Consider the following 27,960-nt stretch of genomic DNA (forward strand, 5'->3'; position numbering starts at 1 on the left):
GTCTGCTCTGAGGGGAAAGCTGAGCAGGAGAGCAGTGACCGCTGACTGCTGGAGCAGCTAACTGAGGGAGGAGACAGCAGTACAGATCCATCACCCACTGTACACTGCTGATCCTAGGCAGACAAGAGGTGCTGCTAGCTGACATTTCTTTCTAGGCATACTGGTCACACAAAGTATATACAAGCTTTTACAGGCCTGCTGTGAGACATCTTCCTGCGGTAGGCTAAAAATATATATAGAGGCATTTCTCACGATATAAAGGACCACAATTTTTGTGTCACAAAAATTGTGGTCCTTTATATCATGAGAAATGCCTCTATATATCTATGAATGACTATTTTTCTTACAATCAGCAACTAATATTCCCTTTTCGACAAAACATTTCTCACCCTCTTAACGTAAATAAAGATGATCTCCTGTGTGAACTCTTCAGTGAATATGAAGCTGTGATTTAGAAGGGATTTTTTTCCCACACCCTAAACATGAAAAAGGGTGCTGACACTCTTCTGTGTGTAGAAGGGTTATATGGTCAGCAAACTTTTCTCACACTCCGAACATAATTAAGGATGTGTGTGTTTTCTGGTGCTTCTTAAAGTATAAGTTATTAGTGAATCTTTTTCCACATTCTGAGCATGAATAAGAATGCTTTCCTGTGTGAGTTTTTAGGTGATTTACAAGGCTTGAAGGTAGAGTAAACGTTTTCCCACACTCTGAACACGAATAAGGACGCTCACCTGTGTGTATTCTTTGGTGCCGCTGAAGGTTTGAGTGATCAGTAAACATTTTCCTACATTCTGAACATGAATAAGCACGCTCTTTTGTGTGTGTTCTCTTGTGCTTCTGAAAGCTTGAGGGATGATTAAACTTTTTCCCACACTCTGAACATGAATAAGGAAATGCTCCTATGTGAATTCTCTGGTGCCTCAGAAAGCTTGAGTAATCAGCAAACCTTTTCCCACACTCTGAGCATGAAAAAGGACGCTCTCCTGTGTGTGTTCTCTGGTGCTTCTTAAAGTTTGAGTTATTAGTGAAAGTTTTCCCACACTCTGAGCATGAATAAGGATGCTCTCCTGTGTGTGTTCTCTGGTGTCTGTAAAGGCTTGAGCTACTAATGAACTTTTTCCCACACTCTGAACATGAAAAGGGACGCTCTCCTGTGTGAGTTCTCTCATGCACCAGAAGGCTTGAGAGATCAATACATTTTTTATCACACTCTGAACATGAAAAAGGACGCTCTCCTGTGTGTATTCTCTGGTGAGTCCTAAAGCTTGCGTTATCAGTAAATGTTTTCCCACACTGTGAACATGAATAAGGACGCTCTCCTGTGTGAGTTCTCTCATGACTCTGAAGGACTGAGTATTGAGAAAACTTTTCCCCACACTCTGAACATGAATACGGACGCTCTCCTGTGTGTGTTCTCTGGTGCCTCTGAAGGCTTGAGTGAGCAGGAAACTTTTTCCCACACTCTGAGCATGAAAAAGGACGCTCTCCTGTGTGTGTTCTCTTGTGACTCTGAAGCTGTGAATTAGAATGGAAATTTTTCCCGCACTCTGAACATGAAAAAGGCTGCAGTCCTCTGTGACTTCTTTGGTGCTTAACAAGGTTCCGATAAGATGTAAAACATTTATCACAAACCAGACATGAATGTTTCTTGTTGCCTTCACCTGTTACAGTATCTGCTGTACTGGAAGATTCCTGAGAATTACCCCAATCATTCGCTCTGCCAGCAGTGTGCACACCTGGAGGGATATTTGGGGTAACAGGATGTGACCCTCCAGAAGCTTCCTGATGATTGGAGGGAATGGTGGAAATTCCTGGAGGAATCTGTGTGACGCAATTATCTTCTACATTACAAGGAGGAGGTACAAGAAGGTGTCCCTCTGACCTGTTCCCAGTATTGTCTCCACCTGCTGGGAGAAGAGTGAAAGTACATGTTACCTGCTGTTGTCAGAGGCCTCGCTACACATCAAAGCAAAGTTCTGATTGACGCAGCTCATACTGCACATAAGTAATGACTCCCTCTGTGGCTGACATGCATAATTGACAGAGTTCCCATCTAACTTACACACACCAAGCAAGAGTCTAGAGTGTCCCTTTGCATGGAGACTCAGAAAGCCGAGACCTCTGTATATTCCAAACACCAAACCTGAGAGGTTCTTGCCTTTTGCATGACCTCTAACTCAGTAAAGCATCAAGCCTTTAAAGTGTTTAAAGTGTTGCTGTCATATAAATCTGGCATAGTAGGGACTGAACCCTCAATAACAGTAATTATAGATTGACGGTATACCTGGAAATGAATCAGAGCACTCAGTATGTATTATTTTATATAAAAGTTGTATTTGCTTATCATACAGCATATATACACAAAGTATGAACAGTTCCAAGTAGCGTTCCTTCTAACAGTATTCTTAACAGTAATCTTCTTGAAAAAATAACAAAAAAATTGTTTCTAAAATACAGTCTTGCTAACATCTTAAGAGAACGTAAAAGGAACACTATCAATTTAAGGAACTTTTTTTGTAATACTCTTTATTAGGGTACACATTACCATAAATCTAGGGGCACTTTATTTATTCACCCAGCTCTCTCCCTCTCCCCATGCTTAAAAATCATCCTTCATTCTTCACACAGCTCACAGATATACTTTACTGTGTCACAGCATGCAGGAGAGTCTGAGGAGGAGGCTGACCTGAAGAGGTAACATGTGCTGTAATATTGCTGTAATATAACTAACAGTCAGGGGTGATGTATATACACTACTCCTGACTGACTGTCTGCTTCTGCTCGTGATGTTACACTCCAGGATGCATCTACTTCGCAGGCTGCTATGTGGTGTCCATGCTAAGAGGGAGAGACACTGTTTACAAAGGCATTATCAGGATCTTTATCAGTCAGAGAATAGAAGTCAAGGAACATTGTAATGATTTGTCTGTCTTTCCCTGCTGTCAGCTTGTGACTGATTATCATTCACCTGTGTGGGAATCTGCATGTCTGCTCCCATTGGATGACCTCAGTATAAAGATCTACTTCCTGCAGGGTTTCCTTGGGTTTTCATAGCTTCAGTGTAAGCCAGTCTTGCTGTTGCTTTAGCCCCCGATCGTGGTTCTTGTTATAAAGATACTTTGCTGGTCTTTGCATCATATATTGGTTCATTGCCAATATATATACATACCAGCACGTTTATTATTTTCCTTGTATTCGTGTTACGTTGATACATCAGTGTCGCTGATATATACGTACACGAACTGTTTATTTCCTGTGTTCAGTTAGTCAGTTTTCCAGCACGTTTTGGTAGTTTGCGCGTACCGTGAGCACCCGTGCTGAGCTAGTTATCCTGTTCCTGGTCCTGTTTGTGGATTGCGTTCATCTCTGCGAAGAGATAACGAATCCTTCTGAATCCTGTTCTGTTACCGTTTGTGGTTTGCGTTCATCTCTGCGAAGAGATAGCGAATCCTTCTGAGTCCTGTTCCCTGTGTTACTCCATTCCTAGTCAGCGTTCCTGCTTATGTCATATATCGGTTCATTGCCGATATATACATATGTTAGTCAGACGTTACAAATAGTTTCATTGTTAGCTGTAATTGTAATATGCTAGGAAAACATACTTATTGTATATTTATCTGTGTTACGTTCATCTATCTTAACCTCCTTAGCGGTAACCCCGTGTGTGACACGGGGTAAGCCGCCGGAGGGTGCCGCTCAGGCCCTGCTGGGCCGATTTACTTAATTTTTTTTTTTGCTGGACGCAGCTAGCACTTTGCTAGCTGCGCCAGCACCCCGATCGCCGCCGCCGCGCGCCCGATCGCCGCTATCCGGTGCGGCGCGCGCCCCCCCCCCCCAGACCCCGAGCGCTGCCTGGCCAATCAGTGCCAGGCAGCGCCGAGGGGTGGATCGGGTCTCCCAATGACGTCCCGACGTCGCTGACGTCGGTGACGTCATTCCGCCCCGTCTTTGAACGGGATTTCCTGATCGCCTATCGCCGGAGGCGATCGGCGGGGCTGGGGGGATGCCGCTGAGCAGCGGCTATCATGTAGCGAGCCCTCGGCTCGCTACAGGATTTAAAAAAAAATAATTAAAAAAAAACTGCTGCGCTGCCCCCTGGCGGTATTTTTCATACCGCCAAGGGGGTTAATCCTGCTATTTTCTGACTGTCCTGTCCTGTCTTTGTGAGGCACGCCATCGCCGCATCGCATTGGCTGCCTCATTCCAGTCTGTCTGGTTTTGGACGCTTGCTGTCGCTAAGTAGCCGCTAGCTAGCAAGCGTTCATTCTGTCTACCTGTCCTGATCTCCTCAGTTCTGGTTTATGCGCTCAGCGCTACTTTGCGCTGAGACGTTATAACGAAAGCATTGTTTGTGGCTGTCAGATCTGCACTGGCTCTGTGCGCCACAATCTCCTATTGGAGTCAGTCCTCCCCTCCACTATACTAGGGATAGCCTGTTTCCTTGTGCTAGTGTGTGTACCTCCTCCACGCCAGCTCATGCGTTGCATGCTGACTGTGGAGAATACACCACCAAGCGTTACATTATGAAAACCCCATTACCAATCCCCATTGTGGGGGGGATTCCCAGAAAGTATGACACTGTTAATTATGGTTCCTGTTCCTTTAAGAAATTTGAAGAACTTAGCTCTGAAACAGAAAATGAGTTTTTCTCTGAATGTGCCAGGTTCCTGACCAATCCTGATCTCCAAGCGACTCCTGTTTCAACCTGGGCACTCCAACTAAGTTATATTTTGTTTAAAGGGGAATTATTCCAGTGGGCATTTGATGTTCTCAATCATTCCGATTTGAAAGAGAGACCGCTGGAATTTCTAGCGTTTGTGATCCATAACTGGTTGCGCATAGATCCATTGCCTTTTCCTCTTAATGAACTCCTGGCAGCAGGTCAATCAGCTACTCCTTCAATTGCTTGCAAAAATGTTCAGCAAGCAGAAAGTGTTACTGATAATTTTCCTGCAGCCTTGAATAAATCACCAAGAACAGCTGGGAAAACAGCAGGGTCTAAGGCCAAACGCAAACGTTCTAAGAAACGTGTCCGATCTGCAGAGTCGTTATCCTTAGCGACTGAGACCTATAATGAGATTCTGCCATTAACAGATAATGAAATGCAATTGTCTTTCAGGGGAGTTAAATGGACTTATGAAACTACTAATGAACTTTCCTCCCTGGCTAGGGAAAATAAAGATTTTTGTTTAAAAGAATTATCTGAGTATGATTATGATGAGATATTACAGAGTATTGAACAAATCAACTTATTTGTGAAGCAAGGAAAGTTTGCATACACTACAGTTCAGCACTTGCTACAGGTATTGGAGATTCTTAGGAATAAGGAATCTGCCAATCACCTGCTAATTAACCCAATATATGTCCCTGCTACAATCATATCTGCAAACCATGATCTGCCTGTTAAGTATGCTTGGAATCCTCCATTTGAGAAAGGAGAGATGGAAGATCTGGTCAATGAATGGAAGAATGATTCAAGTTCATTTTGTCAATTTTACAGTGCAAAAAGTGAATTAGTATTGAATGCATGCATTAAGTCTGCCTATAACCTAATAAAAACTGGTGTGTGTGAGTATGACTTTGTGGCTCCATTGATTGATGTGTGGGAACTGATTTTGGATGATTTTTATGTGACTCCGAATTCGCAAATTTGGCGTTCTGACCCGCCTGCTTCAGCACCTTTGGCTGATTCAGCAGGTGATTCGGAGCTCTTTTTGTGTGAAATTGAAGTTCCTGCAATTCCACCCTGTACCATGGATAACTCAGTGTTACTTACCAGTAAAACAGAAGCCACTGATACATTCTTAACCTTGCCCTGCGCAAATTTCTCAGCAGAGAATCCAGAGGTCCTGCTGACTTCCGAGTCCAGCCTAGCCAGTACTCATGACTCTTTGTTCAGTGAAACAGACACCAGAAAAATCTTGCCTGTCTCTGCAAACACTTCTGCAGAAATTACCTGTGTTAATAAAGTTCAACTCCTGTCTGATCCAGCAGATGCCAATAGATGCACTACATCAGTTTCCGAGTCCCAGCAATCCTGTCTAGAATCCTCAGAACCCCAGCATCTGAATTTTCCAATTTTACAAATGAATGGTGATTCAGATGCGCAAACATTGTGTCTTGATCTTCCTGTTTCTACACCTCGCTCTAGTTTCGTGAATAGCTCAGAGCATCTGCTCTGTGAACCTGAAATCGCAGAATTATTACCTTGTTCAGAAAATGTTCCAATAAATTTGCCCTGTACCATGAATTGTGCAGTAGATCTCTCCAATGAAACTCAGGTCACAGAATCATTATGCTGTCCAGCAGGTGCTTCCATGGTTTTGCCCTGCAATATGGACTGTTCAGTGATCCTGTCCAGTGAAGCTGTGGTCGCAGAGTCTTATGCTTCACCCAGTACTTTGGATACTTTAAACCCTCTAGCAGAGGAGGCTGAAGCACTGCTTACCTCAGTTGGTGTTGCAGTAATATTCACTTGTCTAGCAGCTGTTTTGGAATTACAGTCTGTTCTAATAAAACTTGATGAATTTCTGCCCAGCAAAGCAGAAGCCATTGAAATATTGTCCTCGTCAGCAAGTGTGTCAGATACCTTGCCCTGTACACAGTCTGATTTAACCAATGTTGTTGAGTCCCTCTCCAGTGTTGTAACAGCCGAGGAACTCCAGCCCTGTCCTCTGAATGTTTCAGAAGTCTTGCCCTGTAACATGGATAATTCTGATTCTCTGGTCAAAATAATAGAAATCTCAGAATTTCAGTCCGGTCTGATGAGTGTTCCTGAAACCCAGCCCTGTATCCTGAAAGATTCTAGTTCTCTGGCCGCTGTGGCAGAGGTTCCAGAGTCCCCTTCCTGTCCAGGGAATTCCTCAGTTTTGCCTAGTCCAGTGGGGGCTGCTGCAATACTGACTTGTTCTGCAGCGCCTCATGAGCTCCAATCCAGTGTATTAAATGAGTCTCTGTCCAGTCCAGAGGTAGTTGTGGAGTCCCTATCTGGTTCAGTGCATACATCAGAAGATTTGTCCTGTTTTGTTAGTGCCCCTGAATCTGATTTGTTACTGACTTTGCTGGAATCAGCGACATCTAAGTCTGATCCAGCATTCTCGTGTAAAAGTCCAGTAGTTGCGAAGTTTAGTCATGATGATTTTTTTTTGGCCAGTCCTGGTTTTGGTCCTGTCTTGGCTGACCCTGAGGCTCACAGTTCCTTGACATGCCCAGAGGTTTCTCTTGTGCCGGTGTGCCCAGATGTTCTTTGTGTGCCAGAATGCCCAAGTGTGTCTAAGGTGTTAGCGTGCTCTGATGCTTCCTTAGTGGGAACACGTTCTGATGTTGCCAGTCTGCCTGCATGCCCAGAGATGGTTCTGGTCCCTGAAAGCCCTGATATTGATGTTTGTCCTTGTGGCCCTGACTCGGGAATTGCCCTAGGTTCCATAGGGGTTCTTGATAGTTCTCCATGTGAGCCTAAGGGGCGTTCTGACCTATGGGGATCTCTTTGGAGCTTCAAGGTGTTCTGGGAGGTCTCTGAGAAAACCTGTCCTGGTGCCTTGGACTGGTTCAACAGTGGGTTTTGTGTTGGTAAAGACAGTACCGGTGGGCATTGCAAAGGCTGTGGCGTTTCTGAACGGTTCCTGGAAGGCGGTGGGTATCGCTCAGGGAATTTCGGAGGGCTTTCTTCTGGAAATCATGGTTCTGATGGGTGTCACACTGGGGCTTGTGGAACTGATGGGCGTGGTTCTGTAGGTTCTGGTTCTGATGGGTCCAGTCTTGTGGGGACTGATTCTGGAATTCGGTCTTGCCGGGCTGTCCCGGTCATCATGAATTATCAGTCAGACTGTTTTGTTGGGAATTTCGGTTTTGAAAAGCGTCTGGAATCCGCTTTTAAAGGCGGGGGTACTGTAATGATCGCTGCTGCAGCAGCTATTGCTGGAAGTAGTAGTGCTGCAGCTCAGGCAGTTCTGATCTATTTCCATGCAAGCTGCATAGCTTTGTCTGTCTTTCCCTGCTGTCAGCTTGTGGCTGATTATCATTCACCTGTGTGGGAATCTGCATGTCTGCTCCCATTGGATGACCTCAGTATAAAGATCTACTTCCTGCAGGGTTTCCTTGGGTTTTCATAGCTTCAGTGTAAGCCAGTCTTGCTGTCGCTTTAGCCCCCGATCGTGGTTCTTGTTATAAAGATACTTTGCTGGTCTTTGCATCATATATTGGTTCATTGCCAATATATATGCATACCAGCACGTTTATTATTTTCCTTGTATTCGTGTTACGTTGATACATCAGTGTCGCTGATATATACGTACACGAACTGTTTATTTCCTGTGTTCAGTTAGTCAGTTTTCCAGCACGTTTTGGTAGTTTGCGCGTACCGTGAGCACCCGTGCTGAGCTAGTTATCCTGTTCCTGGTCCTGTTTGTGGATTGCGTTCATCTCTGCGAAGAGATAACGAATCCTTCTGAATCCTGTTCTGTTACCGTTTGTGGATTGCGTTCATCTCTGCGAAGAGATAGCGAATCCTTCTGAGTCCTGTTCCCTGTGTTACTCCATTCCTAGTCAGCGTTCCTGCTTATGTCATATATCGGTTCATTGCCGATATATACATATGTTAGTCAGACGTTACAAATAGTTTCATTGTTAGCTGTAATTGTAATACGCTAGGAAAACATACTTATTGTATATTTATCTGTGTTACGTTCATCTATCTTAATCCTGCTATTTTCTGACTGTCCTGTCCTGTCTTTGTGAGGCACGCCATCGCCGCATCGCATTGGCTGCCTCATTCCAGTCTGTCTGGTTTTGGACGCTTGCTGTCGCTAAGTAGCCGCTAGCTAGCAAGCGTTCATTCTGTCTACCTGTCCTGATCTCCTAAGTTCTGGTTTACGCGCTCAGCGCTACTTTGCGCTGAGACGTTATAACGAAAGCATTGTTTGTGGCTGTCAGATCTGCACTGGCTCTGTGCGCCACAATCTCCTATTGGAGTCAGTCCTCCCCTCCACTATACTAGGGATAGCCTGTTTCCTTGTGCTAGTGTGTGTACCTCCTCCACGCCAGCTCATGCGTTGCATGCTGACTGTGGAGAATACACCACCAAGCGTTACAAACATGTAACGATTAGTAAGTTGGAGGCTGTGGGCGAGCAGGCTATGACCACAGCCGTCTCTGCTTCTGGTTCGCGGGTCTTGTTCTGCCTCTCGGCGTCTAGCACGCCGAGGGCTGTCTTATCTCCAGCCCATAGGGTGTCTGTCTCACGCGGGCGCGCAGACAGGACCTTTATGCAGGCAGAAGGCGCGTCAGCTGACCTGCCGGTCGGAGGTATAGCCAGAATACAAGGGGAATGTTTAACACGCCTGACGGGCATTACGAGTACCTCGTGATGCCCTTCGGGTTGTGCAATGCACCAGCCGTCTTCCAGGAGCTCATTAATGAAGTCTTCAGGGAGGTTTTGGGGCGTTTCGTCTTAGTATACTTAGATGATATCCTCATTTTTTCCCCTACCTTGTCTGAACATAGAAAACATGTAAAATTTGTTTTGAGCAAACTACGACAAAACTCTCTCTTTGCCAAAATTGAAAAGTGCCTCTTTGAGGTTTCTGAGGTTCCTTTTTTGGGGTATGTGATTTCCACGGCAGGATTAGCCATGGATCCCAATAAGATTTCGGCGGTGCTGGAGTGGCCACGGCCTATGGGCTTGAAGGCACTCCAGCGATTCTTAAGCTTTGCCAATTATTATAGGAGATTCATCAGGGGGTTTTCTTCTATAATCGCACCCCTTACAGATCTTACCAAGAAGGGGGCGGATACTTACAACTGGTCGTCAGAGGCACAGGCCGCCTTTTCATCACTCAAGCAGTTGTTTTGTTCCGCCCCCATCTTGAGACATGTAGATGTTACCCTTCCTTTCATAGTGGAGGTGGATGCTTCTGAGATTGGGGTGGGGGCTGTTTTGTCTCAGCATTCCAGTCCACGGGGCAGATTGCATCCTTGCGCATATTTTTCTAAAAAGTTTACACCTGCTGAAAGAAACTATGATATCGGGAATCGCGAGTTATTGGCCATTAAGCCTGCCTTCGAAGAATGGCGTCACTGGCTTGAGGGGGCTGAACACACAATCACAGTATATACTGATCATAAGAACTTAGAGTATATCGAAAGTGCTAAACGCCTTACCCCCAGACAAGCTCGGTGGTCGCTATTTTTTACGCGATTTAGATTTATAATCACGTACAGGCCGGGTAGCAAGAATGTGAAAGCGGACGCACTGTCAAGATGTTTTGAACCTGAGTCAGGGCAATCACTTATGCCAGTCGGCATTCTCCCGGAGAAAATAATTATTGCAGCCATGGGGTTACAACTTGGGCAGACTACAAGTTTAGAGTCCTCCTTCTTGGACAGTGGAGGACAAATTGTAGATTGGAAAGTCAGCCCAGCAGACATATTTTGGGCCTTACCAGCCAGGTCTAGTAAGTCAAGACGTCTTTCTGCCTTTTGTTCTGGGTCAATTGAACAGGGACAGTCCTCTCCCTCCCTCCCTGAGCAGACACTTTCCTCTCCCTCCCTCACCGAGATGGTTAAGGTCAGCAAATGGATGGGAAGAGAAAGTCCAGGGGTTGTGTCCGGAGTCCACGTCTAGAGGGGGGGGTACTGTAACGACTAGTAAGTTGGTGGCTGTGGGCGAACAGGCTATGACCACAGCCGCCTCTGCTTCTGGTTCGCGGGTCTTGTTCTGCCTCTCAGCATCTAGCACGCCGAGGCCTGTCTTATCTCCAGCTCATAGGGTGTCGGTCTCGCGCGGAGACAGGACCTTTATGCGGGCAGAAGGCGCGACAGCTGACCTGCCGGTTGGCTGACGTCATTGGTGACTCTCGCCGCGCTGATTGGCGGATTCCGTGGTGGGAGTGGCTGGAAGCGTTCCTCCGCTTCTTAAGCCTCCAGTCTTCATTCATTCCCTGTCTGCTGTCGTGAATACTTTGTGTTAGCACTCAGACCTTAGACTAGTGCCAGGTGTTACAACCAAGGACTTCACACCAAGAGTAGGATTGTTGTTATATTGTATTTGATTTCAAAAAGGTTTAGGATAATCATTGAGGGGATTTGAGACAAACGACCCATAAGAAAAGGGATTTTTTTATAAAATAATCAAAAATGTATTTATCACATATGAAAAAAATAGTTAGATTAGACAAGACATATTTAAAAATAGAGAGAAAGAGTAACCAGGTGGCCACCCCACTCACTCCGCACACACTCAAGCATACATAACCCCTGATCTCTACAATTATATTAAGGACTGCTAAAAGGGGATAATGATCATGACGTCATGATGACAAAAACTTTTTTCTTCCCAGAAGTAATGCAGCCACAATAAGCCATGCAGAGAAAATGCCAGGTCAGTAGTCATGCAGGAAAAGTTCAGCACATGAAAATGAAGGATGCAGGGTTGCTCAGGCATAAAGGCATAATTCACCATTGTATTTGATTACCTGTGTATAATTCTGGCTATACCTCTGACCTTGCTTCCTGCTTAACGCTTCTGTACTTCTGCCTATCTGATTAGTTGCTGAACTCTGCCTGATTACTGATTACTCTTCTGTCTCACGATTCTGTACTGATACTTATCTCTCTGTTGCCGAACCTAGCCTGCCTGACCTCTCTACTCACCAGTGGGCCCTCGCCACTGGTGAGGTACTATTATCTCACCAGCTTCTCTGGGGAGATAGTTTCTTATTGCTCCATTAGTGACTGATAGCACCTTTCCAGCTCCTCTGGAAAGGTCTGATCAAGTCTATACAGTCACTTTCACCACTAGTACCTGGCCAGCCCCTCTGGTGAAGGACTAGTCTGTATTTTCCTATTCTCTCACTGTTTGTACCTATCCCAGCCCTTTGGAAAGGTCTGTGCTAGTATATACAGTCAGTGTACTGATAATACTTTACCAGCTCCTCTGGTAAAGTTCCTCTCTACTATTTAAGTTACTGTTGCACTAATACACAACTCTGTCAGTATCTCTACCAGCTATACTTGCATTATTGGTGATTCTGCAGATCACCACATAATCAGGTATAGTGCCTGTATTATTAGTGATACTGCAGATCACCTATAATCAGACGTCTGAGTTGCAGCACCCAACCGTTACAGAACACACATTGCTGGAATCTTTAACCCCTTACCACCATCTGAATAAGATTCTTTCAGCAAGGTGATTATTACACTGTACACTGAGGAGTTGATAGCAACCCCCCTGTGCAGGAACATGGTCTAGTCCTGCAGAACCCAACACTTTTGTATCTAAAAACTGACAGGTGAGTTTACATTTTTGGCCCAATAGGCTGCTTGTCAAGTGACAGGCAGCCGATTGGGCCAATCAGAGTGTGAGGATCACGTCCATTAAAGTGATTGGACCTGAATGGGGCTCAGGGCGGGAGGAGAAGAGCTCTTCTTATTTGCAGGAACGAGACATAAGTTACTAGCGTTTGCTATGCTGCATTAACCCAGACGCGGAGCTAGGGGGGGGGGTCGGGGTAGAAAAAGTGCCCCCGGGTGCCGAGTGGCCAGCTGAGCTGCGGTTTTTTTTTCCTTTGGGGAGGGGAGCAGCGCAGAGAAGAGGGAGAGCTGTGCGGACGGTGGAGAAGGGGGCCATCTCCCCCCCTTCCCTCACCTTAGGGTGCTCTCCCTCCCTCCCAGTCCCCTCCATTATTGTCCGGGTGGCTGGCAGCGGCGGGCGGAACTCACCTCCGTCTCACTCCAGCGCCGGAAGTTCGGGTGCCGCAGCTGCTGCTCTGGTCTGGACCAGACCAGAGTAGCGGCAAATCCATCCGGCCCTGCGACGAGACGGAGGTAAGTTCCGCCCGCCGCTGCCAGCCACCCGGACATTAATGGAGGGGAGAGCGAGGGAGGGAGAGCACTCTAAGGTGAGGGAAGGGGGGGGGAGATTGCCCCCCCTTCTCCACCGCTGCCCACTGCTCTCCCTCTTCTCTGCGCTGCTCCCCTCCTGCTGGGGGGGGGGCACACCTGGCTACCTACACATATACCCCTGGCTACATATACTGGGCACATATACCCCTGGCTACATATACTGGGCACATATACCCCTGACTATATATACTGGGCACATACTATACCCCTGGCTACATATACTTGGCACATATACCCCTGGCTACATATACTGGGCACATATAACCCTGACTACATATACTGGGCACATATACCCCTGACTATATATACTGGGCACATATTATACCCCTGGCTACATATACTGGGCACATATACCCCTGGCTACATATACTGGGCACATATACCCCTGGCTACATATACTGGGCATATATACCCCTGGCTACAAATACTGGGCACATATACCCCTGGCTACATATACTGGGCATATATAACCCTGACTACATATACTGGGCACATATACACCTGGCTACATATAATGGGCACATATACCCCTGACTATATATACTGGGCACATATTATACCCCTGGCTACATATACTGGGCACATATACCCCTGGCTACATATACTGGGCATATATACCCCTGGCTACATATACTGGGCATATATACCCCTGGCTACAAATACTGGGCACATATACCCCTGGCTACATATACTGGGCATATATACCCCTGGCTACATATACCCCTGGCTACATATACTGGGCACATATAACCCTGACTACATATACTGGGCACATATACACCTGGCTACATAAACTGCGCATATATACCCCTGGCTACATATACTGGGCACATATACCCCTGGCTACATATACTGGGCGCATATTATACCCCTGGCTACATATACTGGGCATATATACCCCTGGCTACATATACCTCTGGCTACATATACCCCTGGCTACATATACTGGGCACATATAACCCTGACTACATATACTGGGCACATATACACCTGGCTACATATACTGGGCACATATAACCCTGACTACATATACTGGGCACATATACACCTGGCTACATATACTGGGCACATATACACCTGACTACATATACTGGGGACATATACCCCACACTACATATACTGGGCACATATACACCTGGCTACATATACTGAGCACATATACCCCTGACTATATATACTGGGGACATATACCCCTGACTACATATACTGGGGACATATACCCGTGACTACATATACTGGGGACATATACCCCTGATTAGTGCTGGGCGTAATGGAAAAAACTACGCTTACGGATCATTACGCGTAATTTTACGCTATTACGCATTACGGAATTACGCTTAAGGCGTAGACATTTATCTACGGTTCATGTCTGTAATTACGCATGGCCCTTACGCAATTATGCGTAAGAATACCGTAATGCAGGTTGTTACGTTATTGCCTTACGCATAATTTTCTACTAGCAATTAATGCGTAAGGCAATGCTCCCAAGCGGAAAAGTTGACGCATGGATCAATGTTAGGTAGCCGCCGACTTTAAGGGTTAATAGCAAAGCCCCCTTAATTGCTGAGAGCCTCAAATTTGGAGAATATATTAAGGAGATCATAAGGAATAAGAGGAAACATTTTTTTTTCAAAAAGACCTTATTGTTTTTGAGAAAATCGATGTTAAAGTTTCAAAGGAAAAATATATACATTTAAAAACCCGCCGACTTTAACGGTTAATAGCAAAGCCTGCTTGAAATTTAGGAACACCAAATTCCCAGGGTATATTAAGGGGATCAGTGGGAATAAGAGGAACATTTTTTTTTCAAAAAGACCTTATAGTTTTTGAGAAAATCGATTTTTAAGTTTCAAGGGCAAAAATGTCTTTTAAATGCGGAAAATGTCAGGTTTTTTTGCACAGGTAACAATAGTGTATTATTTTCATAGATTCCCCCAAGTGGGAAGAGTTTTACTTACTTCGTTCTGAGTGTGGGAAATATATAAAAAAAAAAATGACGTGGGGTCCCCCCTCCCAGACCTCTTTAACCCCTTGTCCCCCATGCAGGCTGGGATAGCCAGAATGCGGAGCACCGGCCGCGTGGGGCTCCGCACCCTGACTATACCAGCCCGCATGGTCCATGGATTGGGGGGTCTCGGAAGGGGAGGGGCAGCCAAGCTTTCCCCTCCCCCTCCGAGCCCTTGTCCAATCCAAGGACAAGGGGCTCTTCTCCACCTCCGATGGGCGGTGGAGGTCACGATTTCCTGGGGGGGGGGGGGGGGTTCATGGTGGCATCTGGGAGTCCCCTTTAAAAAGGGGTCCCCAAAATGCCCACCCACCCTCCCAGGAGAAATGAGTATAGGGGTACTTGTACCTCTTACCCATTTCCTTTAAGAGTTAAAAGTAAATAAACACACAAACACTTAGAAAAAGTATTTTAATTGAACAAAAAACATAACCACGGAAAAGTCTTTTAATATTCTTAATTAACCATTAATACTTACCTGTCCCTTTAAATAAATGATCCCTCGCAATAGCCTCGGAAATGTTCTATCAGTTACAATGTAACAAAGTTATTACAATGTAACAACTTTGTTACATTGTAACTACGCCGCACCCGACGTCACTCGCCGCTCAGCCGCCGCATACACTTACGCGTCCTTGCAGGACGCTAAGTCCCCGCCGGCTCCCGCTGTCCACCCCGCCCACATCTGTCACCCACATGTCACCCACATGTGGGTGACATGTGGGTGACATGTGTGTGGGAGAGGCGGGGAGGGCAGCGGGAGCTGGCGGGACTTAGCGTCCTGCACGGACCCGACAGAGCTCTGAGCTATATAGCTCAGAGCTCTCTAAGCATCTTTGAATTTGGGCTCCAAGGAGCCCCATTGGTCCTTAGCAGACCAATGGGGTTCCTGTCCTGTCCTGAAGGAACCCCATTGGTCTGCTAAGGACCAATGGGGCTCCTTGGAGCCCAAATTCAAAGATGCTTAGAGAGCTCTGAGCTATATAGCTCAGAGCTCTGTCGGGTCCGTGCAGGACGCTAAGTCCCGCCAGCTCCCGCTGCCCTCTCCGCCTCTCCCACACACATGTCACCCACATGTCACCCACATGTGGGTGACAGATGTGGGCGGGGTGGACAGCGGGAGCCGGCGGGGACTTAGCGTCCTGCGAGGACGCATAAGTGTATGTGGCGGCTGAGCGGCGAGTGATGTCGGGTGCGGCGCAGTTACAATGTAACAAAGTTGGTACATTGTAATAACTTTGTTACATTGTAACTGATAGAACATTTCCGAGGCTATTGCGAGGGATCATTTATTTAAAGGGACAGGTAAGTATTAATGGTTAATTAAGAATATTAAAGGACTTTTTCCATGGTTATGTTTTTTGTTCAATTAAAATACTTTTTCTAAGTGTTTGTGTGTTTATTTACTTTTAACTCTTAAAGGAAATGGGTAAGAGGTACAAGTACCCCTATACTCATTTCTCCTAGGAGGGGGGGGTGGGCATCTGGGGGACCCCTTTTTAAAGGGGACTCCCAGATGCCACCATGACCCCCCCCCCTCCCCAGGAAATCGCAGCCTCCACTTCCACCGCCCATCGGAGGTGGAGAAGAGCCCCTTGTCCTTGGATTGGACAAGGGCTCGGAGGGGGAGGGGAAAGCTTGGCTGCCCCTCCCCTTCCGAGACCCCCCAATCCATGGACCATGCGGGCTGGTATAGTCAGGGTGCGGAGCCCCACACGGCCGGTGCTCCGCATTCTGGCTATCCCAGCCTGCATGGGGGACAAGGGGTTAAAGAGGTCTGGGAGGGGGGACCCCACGTCGTTTTTTTTATATTTCCCACACTCAGAACGAAGTAAGCAAAACTGTTCCCACTTGGGGGAATCTATGAAAATAATACACTATTGTTACCTGTGCAAAAAAACCTGACATTTTCCACATTTAAAAGACATTTTTGCCCTTGAAACTTAAAAATCGATTTTCTTAAAAACTATAAGGTCTTTTTGAAAAAAATTTTTTTCCTCTTATTCCCACTGATCCCCTTAATATACCCTGGGAATTTGGTGTTCCTAAATTTTAAGCAGGCTTTGCTATTAACCGTTAAAGTCGGCGGGTTTTTAAATGTATATATTTTTCCTTTGAAACTTTAACATCGATTGTCTCAAAAACTATAAGGTCTTTTTGAAAAAAAAAAAACATTTCCTCTTATTCCTTCTGATCTCCTTAATATATTCTCCAAATTTGAGGCTCTTAGCACTTAAGGGGGCTTTGCTATTAACCCTTAAAGTCGGCGGCTTTTTTATATTATACGGGAGCGTAATATTACGCGATTACGGCAGACTGTGTAATTTCTTTTCATCATAAAGTATTTTATTGAGATTTTAAGCATACATAACAATTACAGCTGTAATAAACGCATTGTCAATATATATCACAGATTTGGTATATTCACATCTTGTCTGATTCAGCACAGTTTCAATCAAACATGAGATCGAGAATATTGCTAGGCTGTATCAAGTTTTCCAACTAGTATTCACAAAACCTTATAGGTAACCAGTGGGGCAACTTTCCTATGAGTCTTTACCTAGCGGAACCAGTGGGTCTATATGTACCCTCCGCTAGAGTCTCTTATAGCTTCTATTAAGTCTCTAGAGAACCATATTCGATTTCCTGTTATATCACCCGCGGAACTTGGAGACATGTCTCCAAATTTTGTTTGTGATATTGTGATGTTGGCTTATGAGAGAATATAACCTGCTCAAAGATACCTATGTGTCTTATAGCTGGAGAGCTTTATATAAAACTTAACTAATCTATTCTAAACGGAAAAACTAAGTTAATGTTTGTACCTCATATTGGATCATAAGTAGTGTGATTAACACATTAATTAAATGGTAGGTGGACTTTCGGTTAGGAAAAAGGAAGCCTATGCAGTTAACTGTGGTTATTGCTTCAACCTGGAGAAGTGGAACGAAATTGTTGGGACGTGTCATTTTACCAATCGCTAGGGATGGAAAAGTTATTATTGTTGAGACCTAATCTCGCTCGTACTTTAATCTCCATAAGAATATTGAGTTTAGTGATGGCCAGAATTTGAGAGAGGGAGAATTCCTCAGTGGATTTCCAGTTTGTTGTGATCATATGTAGGGTGCTCACTATTATATGGCATATGATGGGGCGTACTTTGTTTGGTATCTCCACCGCGTCTACCAGGAGTAATGCTAGCTTGGCATGTAACTTAAAAGTTGGGATGAAATGGGATCTTATATGCGATTCTACTTTGGCCCAAATTTGCGCAACTAAGGGGCATTCCCAGAACATATGCATATACGTTCCTACCTCTTTATTACACTTCCAACATAATGGAGATGAATTTGGCGCATAGGAAGCTATTTGTCTTGGTGTTACATACCACCTATATAGTATTTTTTTCGACATTTCCCAATGAGAGTTACATTTAGAGATTTTGGAGATCAAGTTACCAGCAGTGATTAGTTGCTTCAATGTGACCTTGCTACCCAAATCTGCCGACCATACTAGTGAGTATCTGTTTATTGGTGATTGTCTATGTTTACTAAGGGTGTTGTACCATACCGATATGCCCCCTTTAAAGTATCCTTTAAAATTCAACATGGTGACAATGTTATGGTTGAGAGTTAAGGTAGATATTTGGGTGGATTTGAATATATGAAAAATTCTGTGATAGGTGTATAGTTGGGCTTGAGGAAGTCCATATTGATGGGATAGTTCTGCAAATGATTTGATATGGTCACCTGCTAGTAGGTCAGATAAATCTGTGATCACTAGTGTTTTCCATTTCCCCAGGTTAAGATTAGGTGTAAACTGTTCTAGAACTGAAATTGGTACTTTTACGTTAATGTTCTTAGAGGGGGGAGGAGGGTGTTTAATGAAGTATTCCCATGATTTTAAAAGCGTTTGAATGGATGGAAAATAAGTTGTGGGAGGTTTCGCTCCCATTGCTAAGCTTAATAGAAGATCTCTGAGATTGGCCCCAAGTAGTTGAGATTCTAGTTTTACCCAAGGTTTATCTAGGGCTTGATTCCACCAATATCTAACCATGTCTAGATTAGATGCGTAATAATATTGTTCAATGTTGGGTAGGCCCATACCTCCGTCTACTTTATTAAGAACCATAATTTGATATGGGGTCCTGACTCTTTTCCCATTCCAAATGTAGTTGTTTATACACTGTTTAATATCATGAAACCAGGACTTTGGTACTATTATATGGAGCGTGCAAAGGATATAGAGTATCTTAGGCAAGAGGAATAATTTAAAGGCCGCAACTCTTCCTGACCAGGATAACTAGAATTTCTGCATATTTGAGCAATCTTTTCGTATATATCTGCTAATAGGGGAACATAGTTGTATTTGAATAGATCTGACATTGCTTTTGTTAATTGTATGCCAAGGTAGGATACTGCCCCCTCTGCCCAGGAAAATTTGTACTTTGTTTTTATGTGGAGTTCAGTAGTTGGGGAGATATTAAGACCCATAATAAATGATTTATTTTGGTTGAGTTTATAAAGGGAGGCTTCAGAGAAGCTGTGTAAATCCTCTAATAGGTGCGGTAAGGAGGAGTCCGGGTTTGTTATTAAAAGTGCCACATCATCCGCAAACATACTAATGAGATGTTCATGACCATTTATGTTTATTCCTAAGATCCCCGGGTTGGTTCGTATTTTTTGAGCGATTGTTTCCATTAAAAGTACGAATATGAATGGGGAAAGAGGACACCCCTGTCGGGTCCCGTTTGATATATGGAAAGGTTTGGAGATAAACCCTGCAGCGTTCACCCGGGCCGATGGGGCAGTATACAGTGCCATAATGGCAGAAAGAATTATGCCTGAAAAGCCAAATTTCTCCAATGTAGCTTGAAGAAATTTCCAGTGAACTCTGTCGAACGCCTTCTCTGCGTCCAAAGTTAACAGCAGTGAAGGCGTCCGACAGAGCTCAATGTATCTTAAAACTGTTGCCATATGCTTAGTTGCTTCCGAAGCCTGTCGGCCTTTTGTGAATCCGACCTGGTCCTGCTCCAGTAGTGTTGGGGTAAACTGCATTAATCTTGTGGCCAATAGCTTAGCGTATAGTTTTGTGTCGGTATTTAGTAGCAAAATTGGCCTATAATTAGACGTGGAGCAAGGGTCTTTCCCTGGTTTAGGTAGTACAGTAATTATTGCCTCTAGATATTCTGTTGGGATGGAGCCATTTGTGGCGAATTCATTGAAAAGTTTGCTGAGAAAGGGGGATAAGGTTGGGACAAAAGTCAGGAAGAACTCATTGCAAAAGCCATCGGGAACCTGGGGCCTTGTTGCGTTTTAGGGATTTTATAGCGTTGTTTACTTCTTTACTGCTAAAAGGCGTGTTTAGTTGATCTAATTGGGAGCTGTTTAATTTGGGGAGACTTATGGAGTCTAAGAAGTTAGAGATTAGAGTATCTGTAGGTTGGACTGTTTGGGTATCATTTCTTAAATTATATAATTTAGCGTAGTAGTCGCAGAACATATCGGCAATTTGTTTAGGGTTAGATATTGTTTGTTTTGTGATAGGGTGAGTTGATGAGTGTATTTTAGCTTTGATTTGTTTTTGTTTTATTAACCTCCCTAGCGGTATGGACAGAAATGTCCGTTCAAAAAAACATGCTGTGAACAGTATAAACATGCATACACATCAATACTCTCCTGCACTGTATACTAGACCCTTGCTTGACACATTTTGGCAAGTTACAGGGAAAAAAAAGTTTTAAAAATAAATTTTATCACTGTTTGCACAGAAATCCTGGGGAAATTGAACGCTGGGAAGGTTAACTTCGCTAGGTAAGATCCTGCTTTGTTGTTCTGGGAATAGAAATTTAGTTTGGCTTTTTGTAGCATAAAGTCATATCTAGATTGTAATATGGTTGTCAACTCTTGTCTAAGATGAAAGAGTTCTTTTTCTAGTTGGTGAGAGGGGTTTTGCTTATGGAGCTCTTTTCGACTCTGTATTTGTTTTAATAAGTATTTGTATTTATTATTCCTTTCTTTTTTAGTAAAGGCTCCCTGTCTAATTAAGATTCCCCTGGAGAATGCCTTTAGTGCTGACCATATGCTGGCGTTGCTCATCCCTGGGGTACAATTTCTTTCAAGAAACTCTTGGATATCCTTCTCTAGCTTATTAGCAAAATCGCTATTCAAAAGTAAAGATGAATTTAGTCTCCACAGAAAAGGTTTTTCCATAGATAGGTTGTCCTTAATTAGTAGGTGAACTGGGGCGTGGTCTGACCGCGTTTTGGTACCAATGGAGGAGTCCATCACCCCCTGCAGCATTATTTTATCAGTAAGAAATAGGTCTATCCCAGAGTGTGTTTTATGCACGTTTGAAAAAAACGTATAGTCCCGTTCCGAGGAGTGAAATATGCGCCAAGGATCATATAGATCATTCCAGTGCAGTTGCTTGTCAATAATTTGATTAGGAGAATTGGATGATGAATCCAATTTAGATGGGCAAGCATTAAAGTCCCCTCCCATTATTAAGCGGCCTTGTTGAACTGATTTTGTTTTGGTGCATAATTTCTGCAGGAAGGCTTTTTGGCCTGAATTAGGACCATATAATGCTACTAGGGTGATGAGCTCCTCGTTGATCCTGCCAACAAATATTATAAATCTCCCATTTGGGTCTGAGAAAGTGAATATGGGGTCAATCTTGAGATCCCTGTGGAATGCCATCATGACGCCTTTTTTTTTTTTCTTAAAGGTGCTATGATATATAGTTGGGAATATTACATTAGAGCACAGGTGGGTGTCTTTTTGTAAAAGGTGGGTCTCCAGGCAGACTGTGTAATTTCAATAGGAGTTTACTGTCTTACGCGTAATTTGTTACGCGTAATAACGTAACCTACGGTCTACGCGTAATTAATTACGTGTAATACCGTAACCTTACACGTAACGCTTACGGTGCATTTGTAGTGAATTACGATGCGTAATTACGCTAATGCGTAAATTCGGCCCAGCACTGCCCCTGATTACATATACTGAGAACATATACACCTGCCTACATATACTGGGCATATATACCCCTGCCTACATATACTGGGCACATATACCCCTGACTACATATACTGGGCACATATACCCCTGGCTAAATATACTGGGCACATATACCTCTGGCTACATATACTGGGGACATATACCCCTGCCTACATATACTGGGCACATATACCCATACTACCTGTTCTGTGGACATCTCTACCACTGGCTACCTGTTCTGGGGACATCTACACCGCTGGCCACCTATTCTGGGGACACTTATAGACCTGGGGCTACCTATTTTTGGGGAACCACTGCTGTCAGGTTGAGTGTATTTTGGGGAACTGCTGCCAGGTGAGAGGTGTCTACCATATTAAGGGGGCATTCTGCCTATTTATGTGAAATGCTGTCTATTTATGTGCCTCATGACTGCTGAATTTGTCTTGTTGGGGGCCTCATGATTGCTGAATTTGTCTTGTTGGGGGCCTCATGATTGCTGAGTTGGTCAGGTTGGGGGCCTCATATTTGCTCATGATTGCTGAATTTGTCTTGATGGGGTGGCTCATTATTGCTGAATTTGACTTGGAACATGCTGGAAGGTACATACTGAGGGAGGGTGGGTGAGCGTGAGCCTGCTAACCTCCATGTACATTTGGCTCCACCCATAACCACGCCCACAATTATTATGTGGCCACGCCCCTTTTTTGTCGCGGCGCAGCCTTCACCTTAGGGGGCGCATTGATAGTCTTTGTCCCTGGGCGCTACGCCTTTGCACTAACCGCAGCATAGCGTGCGCTCCTTTGGTTACGCGGGATACGCAGACAATTGCGCACGTAGCGTGCAGCCTATTACATTGAATGCATGCTGTGGAAATAGCGCGAGTAACAGATTACTCATGCTATTTTCTTTAGTGAATCAACTCCAATATGTTTTGTTTACAAATTCCTTATTTAAACTTATCCGTGGGAATTAACGTAGTTTGGGATATTTTTACAAACTGACATTTGCTCATCTGGTCAATTTAATGTCTTTAATTAAAAATGGGTGTCACCAACCATCTTGTCTGCATTCCTTTCTCTCAGACCTGCTGATTGACTTAATTGACCGAGACATTAGGACTTTTAAATATTAAACAAATTTCATTCTATCTACTGTCTACTCCCCATACTGATCAGTAAGGGTTATGTACATTACCACAGAGACCATGAGTTCTGCAGCAATTATTTACAGTCAGATACATTTTTGGCTTCTGAACGCAATTATTAAATTGCCTAAATTTTTTCTAATTTGCTCATAAAACAGTCTACGGTTTTGAAATTTTAAAAAGGCTTGGTAGCGAGGCCTCTGCCTCAGTATTTTAACAAATGATGGCTGACTGATGAGCTGGTGGAGGACATGAAAAAACGGGGTAGACCGCTACAACCGCCTCAGCTTACCAATGCTGCTAGGCAAACCCTCCACAGAGCAGGACACAAGAATTCAGGAAGAAAGCCCAAAGCACACCGCGGTGTAATGAATCCAGGAACATTTATCTGGCGCAACTGACCAACAGAATAGCAACTCATACATAGCATTCATTACTTACCTGTGCAGATATCTGCAGATGATCTTTCTGCTTTACTTGTCCTCATCATGTCACCCTTCTCCATAGACCGCTGATCACTCTTCACATACGTCTCTTCCTCCTCTTCTTTACTTGTCCTCATCATGTCACCCTCCTCCATAGACCGCTGATCACTCCTCACATACGTCTCTTCTTCTTCCTCTTTACTTGTCCTCATCATGTCACCCTCCTCCATAGACCGCTGATCACTGTTCACATACGTCTCTTCCTCCTCTTCTTTACTTGTCCTCATCATGTCACCCTTCTCCATAGACCGCTGATCACTGCTCACATACGTCTCTTCTTCCTCTTTACTTGTCCTCATCATGTTACCCTCCTCCATAGACTGCTGATCACTCCTCACATATGTCTCTTCTTCTTCCTCTTTACCACCAAATTTCACATCAATCTGTTCTTTACACTAAAGCCACAAAACACAGAGAATTACATATTTAAAGTATACCTGAAGTAATATAAAAGTTATAAGATAGATAGTTAACATCAGTGGTGTGAAGCCTGTGGATAGTCTAGAGGCTTCTCCGATCCTCTATGAGCTCTCCGCTCCAGTGCAGAGTCCCTCTGAGCATGTCTGAGAAAATATTTCAAATGCTGTCTTGTGGCCACACCCCCATCCATGTATGAGCATGGTTGTACTAAGCATGCTTGTATATGATCTGCACATGCCCAGTAGAGCATAGCCAGTCATGCGGGGCTTTTCCTCCTGGCATGAGCAGTTTCATGCTACTCGGCATGTGTGGACATCACTCACATAGACACAGTATGGCTGCACTATTGCTTGGTCAGCAGCACACCCATAGAGAAGAAGAGGTTCCTGGGCAGCAGCAATGGGCTCAGGAAGGATCAAGGAAGCCTCTGGACCATCCGGAGGGTTCCCACTACTTAGGTAAGTATCTAACTTTTAACTTGATTTTACTCACAGGTTTACTTTATACAATCTCTCAAGAATGTTACACCCTGATTCCACCTACCTGATAATGGTGGGGGGTGGTGAGATCTTCCTGTGGACTATCCTGGGAATAAAGAGGACCTGTACACCTCTCTAGTGGGTTTCTGTTACTGGATCCATCTGTAGGAAATACACACACTGACTGAATACTAGTCTCTATGAGATTATCAGATGATGGATCTAGGTGGACCCTCCACACAAAACTCTGCTTTACAAGAAAGTCTTTTCTTACCCGGTGATGTGAGGGGCGGCTGATTCTCCATCATGATGTCCCTGAAGAGGTCCTTGTATCCGTCTATTTGCTGCCACTCCTGCATGGAGAAATAGACATCCTGCCACTTTATAAACCTGACACACATAATGATACAGTCACCACTCAGACTTATCCCTCACGCATTATACATATATGTATACACACACCAGGGGTGTAACTGCAAATCATAGACTCCCCCTAACATGCACACTGCCTCCCGCCATGGTGAGAATAGCTCTCAGGCAGGCATTACTGTTACTGCAGGAACTTTCTTAGAGTGAGTATATAAGAAGATACAGGAGACATTCCCCTGGGTCAGGCAGTGATGATGGGGGACACATGGGGGAGTGTGGGGGGGATAATGATAGAAGCCCCCATTGCTGTGTGCAGATTGGCTCCTGGGAAGGATATCACATTAGGGTGTGTATAGAAGATACAGGAGACATTTCCCTGGGTCAGGCAGTGATGATGGAGGACACATGGGGTGGGGGAGTGTGGGGGGATAATGATAGAAGCCCCTATTGCTGTGTGCAGATTGGCTTCTGGGAAGGAAATCACATTAGAGTGTGTATATTAGAATATACAGGAGACATTTCCCTGGGTCAGGCAGTGATGATGGAGGACACATGGGGGAGTGTGGGGGGATAATGATAGAAGCCCCCATTGCTGTGTGCAGATTGGCTCCTGGGAAGGAAATCACATTAGGGTGAGTATTTAAGAAAATACAGGAGACATTTCCCTGGGTCAGGCAGTTAGTAGGTTGTGTGTGACGTGTCAGCTTAATCACCCTAATTGAGCCTTAATTAGCAGCATAATATGGAGACCCGTCGGCCATTACCTTCCCTGCCTGCAGTGCCGTGAGATAAAGACCCTTCCAAAATTCTGATTGGAAACTGGAAAAAAAAAAAAAAAAATCCTGTGTGCAAAGCCTGACATCTAGTGGTCAGAATTGGAAAAACCCAATTGTCTCAAAGACGCATATGCAATTTATTATTAATTAATATTTAGTATTTGTACAGTGCCAACATATTACGCAGCGCTGTACAGAGAATATATTGTCTTGTCACTAACTGTCCCTCAGAGGAGCTCACAATCTAGTCCCTACCATAGTCATATGTCTATATCATGTAGTGTATGTATTGTAGATTAGAGACAATTTAGGGGGGGGAGCCAATTAACTTATCTGTGTTTTTTGGGTGTGGGAGGAAACCAGAGTGCCAGGAGGAAACCCGCACAGACACAGGGAGAACATACAAACTCCTAGCAGATGGTGCCTTGGCTGGGATTTGAACCAGGGACCCAGCGCTGCAAGGCGAGAGTGTCACTACACCACCATGCTGCCCACAATTTACTCTTTCCCTAAGTTTTCTCCTAGGAGATATTTTCACACCTTGACATAAAACGCCTTTTAAACCACCAACAAGCAAGGAAATACTGAAAATAATTTTGATAGTACTTTTTTCACCAACTTTAATGCCCATTCATTCACACATGGCAAAACGCTGAAGCGCTAGTGCTTTTTAAAGCACTAGTGCTATAATACCCTATGGGCCCGTTCTTACTTGGGCAATTTGCGTTAATCGCCGGCTTACATTGCGGTGGCAGCGGCTTCGTCGTCTCGTCGCTCGTTCGCAATTCGGCCGCCGTACTGCCGCACACCCAACCAACCAACATCGACCCGAAATTTTCCAGCATGCGCGATCGACCGTGCGGCCAATTTCTGTCCCGAAATTGGTCGCTTTGTGGGTCGGGCATGCACTTGGCAGCACCAATTTTCATCCAATTCGATTATAATAATCGAATTGGATGGTCGATTGGTTGGTCGCCTAGTGTATGGCCCCCTTTACACTGAAACGTTGCAATGATGGCTGTCATTTATTTTGAAAAACAAAAAGAGCATTAAGATTAAGATACTGGATGGTGCCGGCATGATCCTTTGCTACATCCCAAAAACATACAGATAAGTTAATTGGCTTCCCCCTAAATTGGCCCTAGACTATGACACATACACTACACTATACAATACATACATAGACATAAAACTGTGATAAGGATTAGATTGTGAGCCCCTCTGAGGGACAGTTAAGGGACAAGAAAATATGATATTCTCTGCACAGCGCTGCGTAAGATGTCAGCGCTATATAAATACTAAATAATAATAATAATTTTAAACAATACCAGTTGCCTGGCAGCCCTGCTGGTCTATTTGGCTGCAGTAGTGTCTGAATCATGTCAAAAACAAGCATGCAGCTAATCTTGTCAGATCTGACAATAATGTCAGAAACCCCTGATCTGTTGCATGCTTGTTCAAGGTCTATGGCTAAAAGTATTAGCAGCAAAGGATCAGCAGGGCTGCTAGGCAACTGGTATTGCTTACAAGTTAATAAATATTGCAGCCTCCATATCCCTTTCATTACAGCTGTCCTTTAAAGGGGACCTTAACTCCAGTGGCGTACCTAGGGGGCATTTGACACCCAGTGCTTGGTATTAAAAGACACCCTCTGACACAAAAAAGAAAGAAAGAAAAGGAGTGAGTGCAGCATGCTAAGCGTGCCACGGTAGGTAATATAGTTACCACCAGTATAGGTAGCATAGTTGCCCCAGTATACCTAGCATAGTTTCCCCTGTATAGGTAGCTAGTATAATTACCCCCAGTATAGATAGTATAGTTCCCCAGTATAGCTAATATAGTTGCCCCCAGTATAGGTAGTATAGCTGCCCCCAGTACAGATAATAGTTCCCCAGTATAGCTAGTATAGTTGCCCCCAGTATAGGTAGTATAGCTGCCCCCAGTACAGATAATAGTTCCCCAGTATAGCTAGTATAGTTGCCCCCAGTATAGGTAGTATAGCTGCCCCCAGTATAAATAGTAGTTCCCCAGTATTATAGCTAGTATAGTTGCCCCCAGTATAGGTAGTGTAGTTGCCCAAGTATAGGTAGCATAGTTGTCCCAGTATAGCTAATATAGTTGCCCCCAGTATAGGTAGTATAGCTGCCCCCAGTATAGATAGTAGTTCCCCAGTATAGCTAGTATAGTTGCCCCCTGTATAGGTAGTGTAGTTGCCCCCAGTATAGCTAGCATAGTTGGCCCCAGTATGGGAAGAGTGGAAGGAGAGGCAGCAGGGACGCCAGACCCCCCCCCACCCCACCCCCTTCCTCACCTGGGTCATCGCCTTCCAGCACTATCCCCCTCCAGATATGCGACAGGGAGTGGCGGCAGGCGGG

General features: G+C 44.6%; 1 protein-coding gene across 1 annotated transcript; it reads right to left on the minus strand.

The window, feature by feature from the left end:
* Positions 1-297: 297 nt before the first annotated feature.
* Positions 298-27,905, minus strand: LOC137537039 (zinc finger protein ZFP2-like). Its single transcript, XM_068259189.1, has 5 exons — positions 27,897-27,905; positions 24,715-24,793; positions 24,505-24,602; positions 23,498-23,936; positions 298-1,910 (listed from the first exon to the last, which is right to left on the minus strand). The coding sequence occupies exons 1-5, from the start codon at positions 27,903-27,905 to the stop codon at positions 544-546; spliced, it is 1,992 nt and encodes a 663-aa protein (XP_068115290.1). The 3' UTR covers positions 298-543.
* Between the last annotated feature and the right edge of the window lie 55 nt (positions 27,906-27,960).

The sequence above is a fragment of the Hyperolius riggenbachi genome, chromosome 10, assembly GCF_040937935.1.
Source record: "Hyperolius riggenbachi isolate aHypRig1 chromosome 10, aHypRig1.pri, whole genome shotgun sequence".
Classification (NCBI taxonomy): domain Eukaryota; kingdom Metazoa; phylum Chordata; class Amphibia; order Anura; family Hyperoliidae; genus Hyperolius; species Hyperolius riggenbachi.

What these genes read in the sequence shown, in the direction of transcription:
- LOC137537039 (XM_068259189.1), bottom strand. An exon ending in CCACCCCCCACCATTATCAG is followed by an intron (nt 23,937 to 24,504) that starts GTAGGTGGAATC and finishes TTGTGGCTTTAG; the next exon opens with TGTAAAGAACAGATTGATGT. An exon ending in ATCTGCAGATATCTGCACAG is followed by an intron (nt 1,911 to 23,497) that starts GTAAGTAATGAA and finishes CTCTTCTCCCAG; the next exon opens with CAGGTGGAGACAATACTGGG.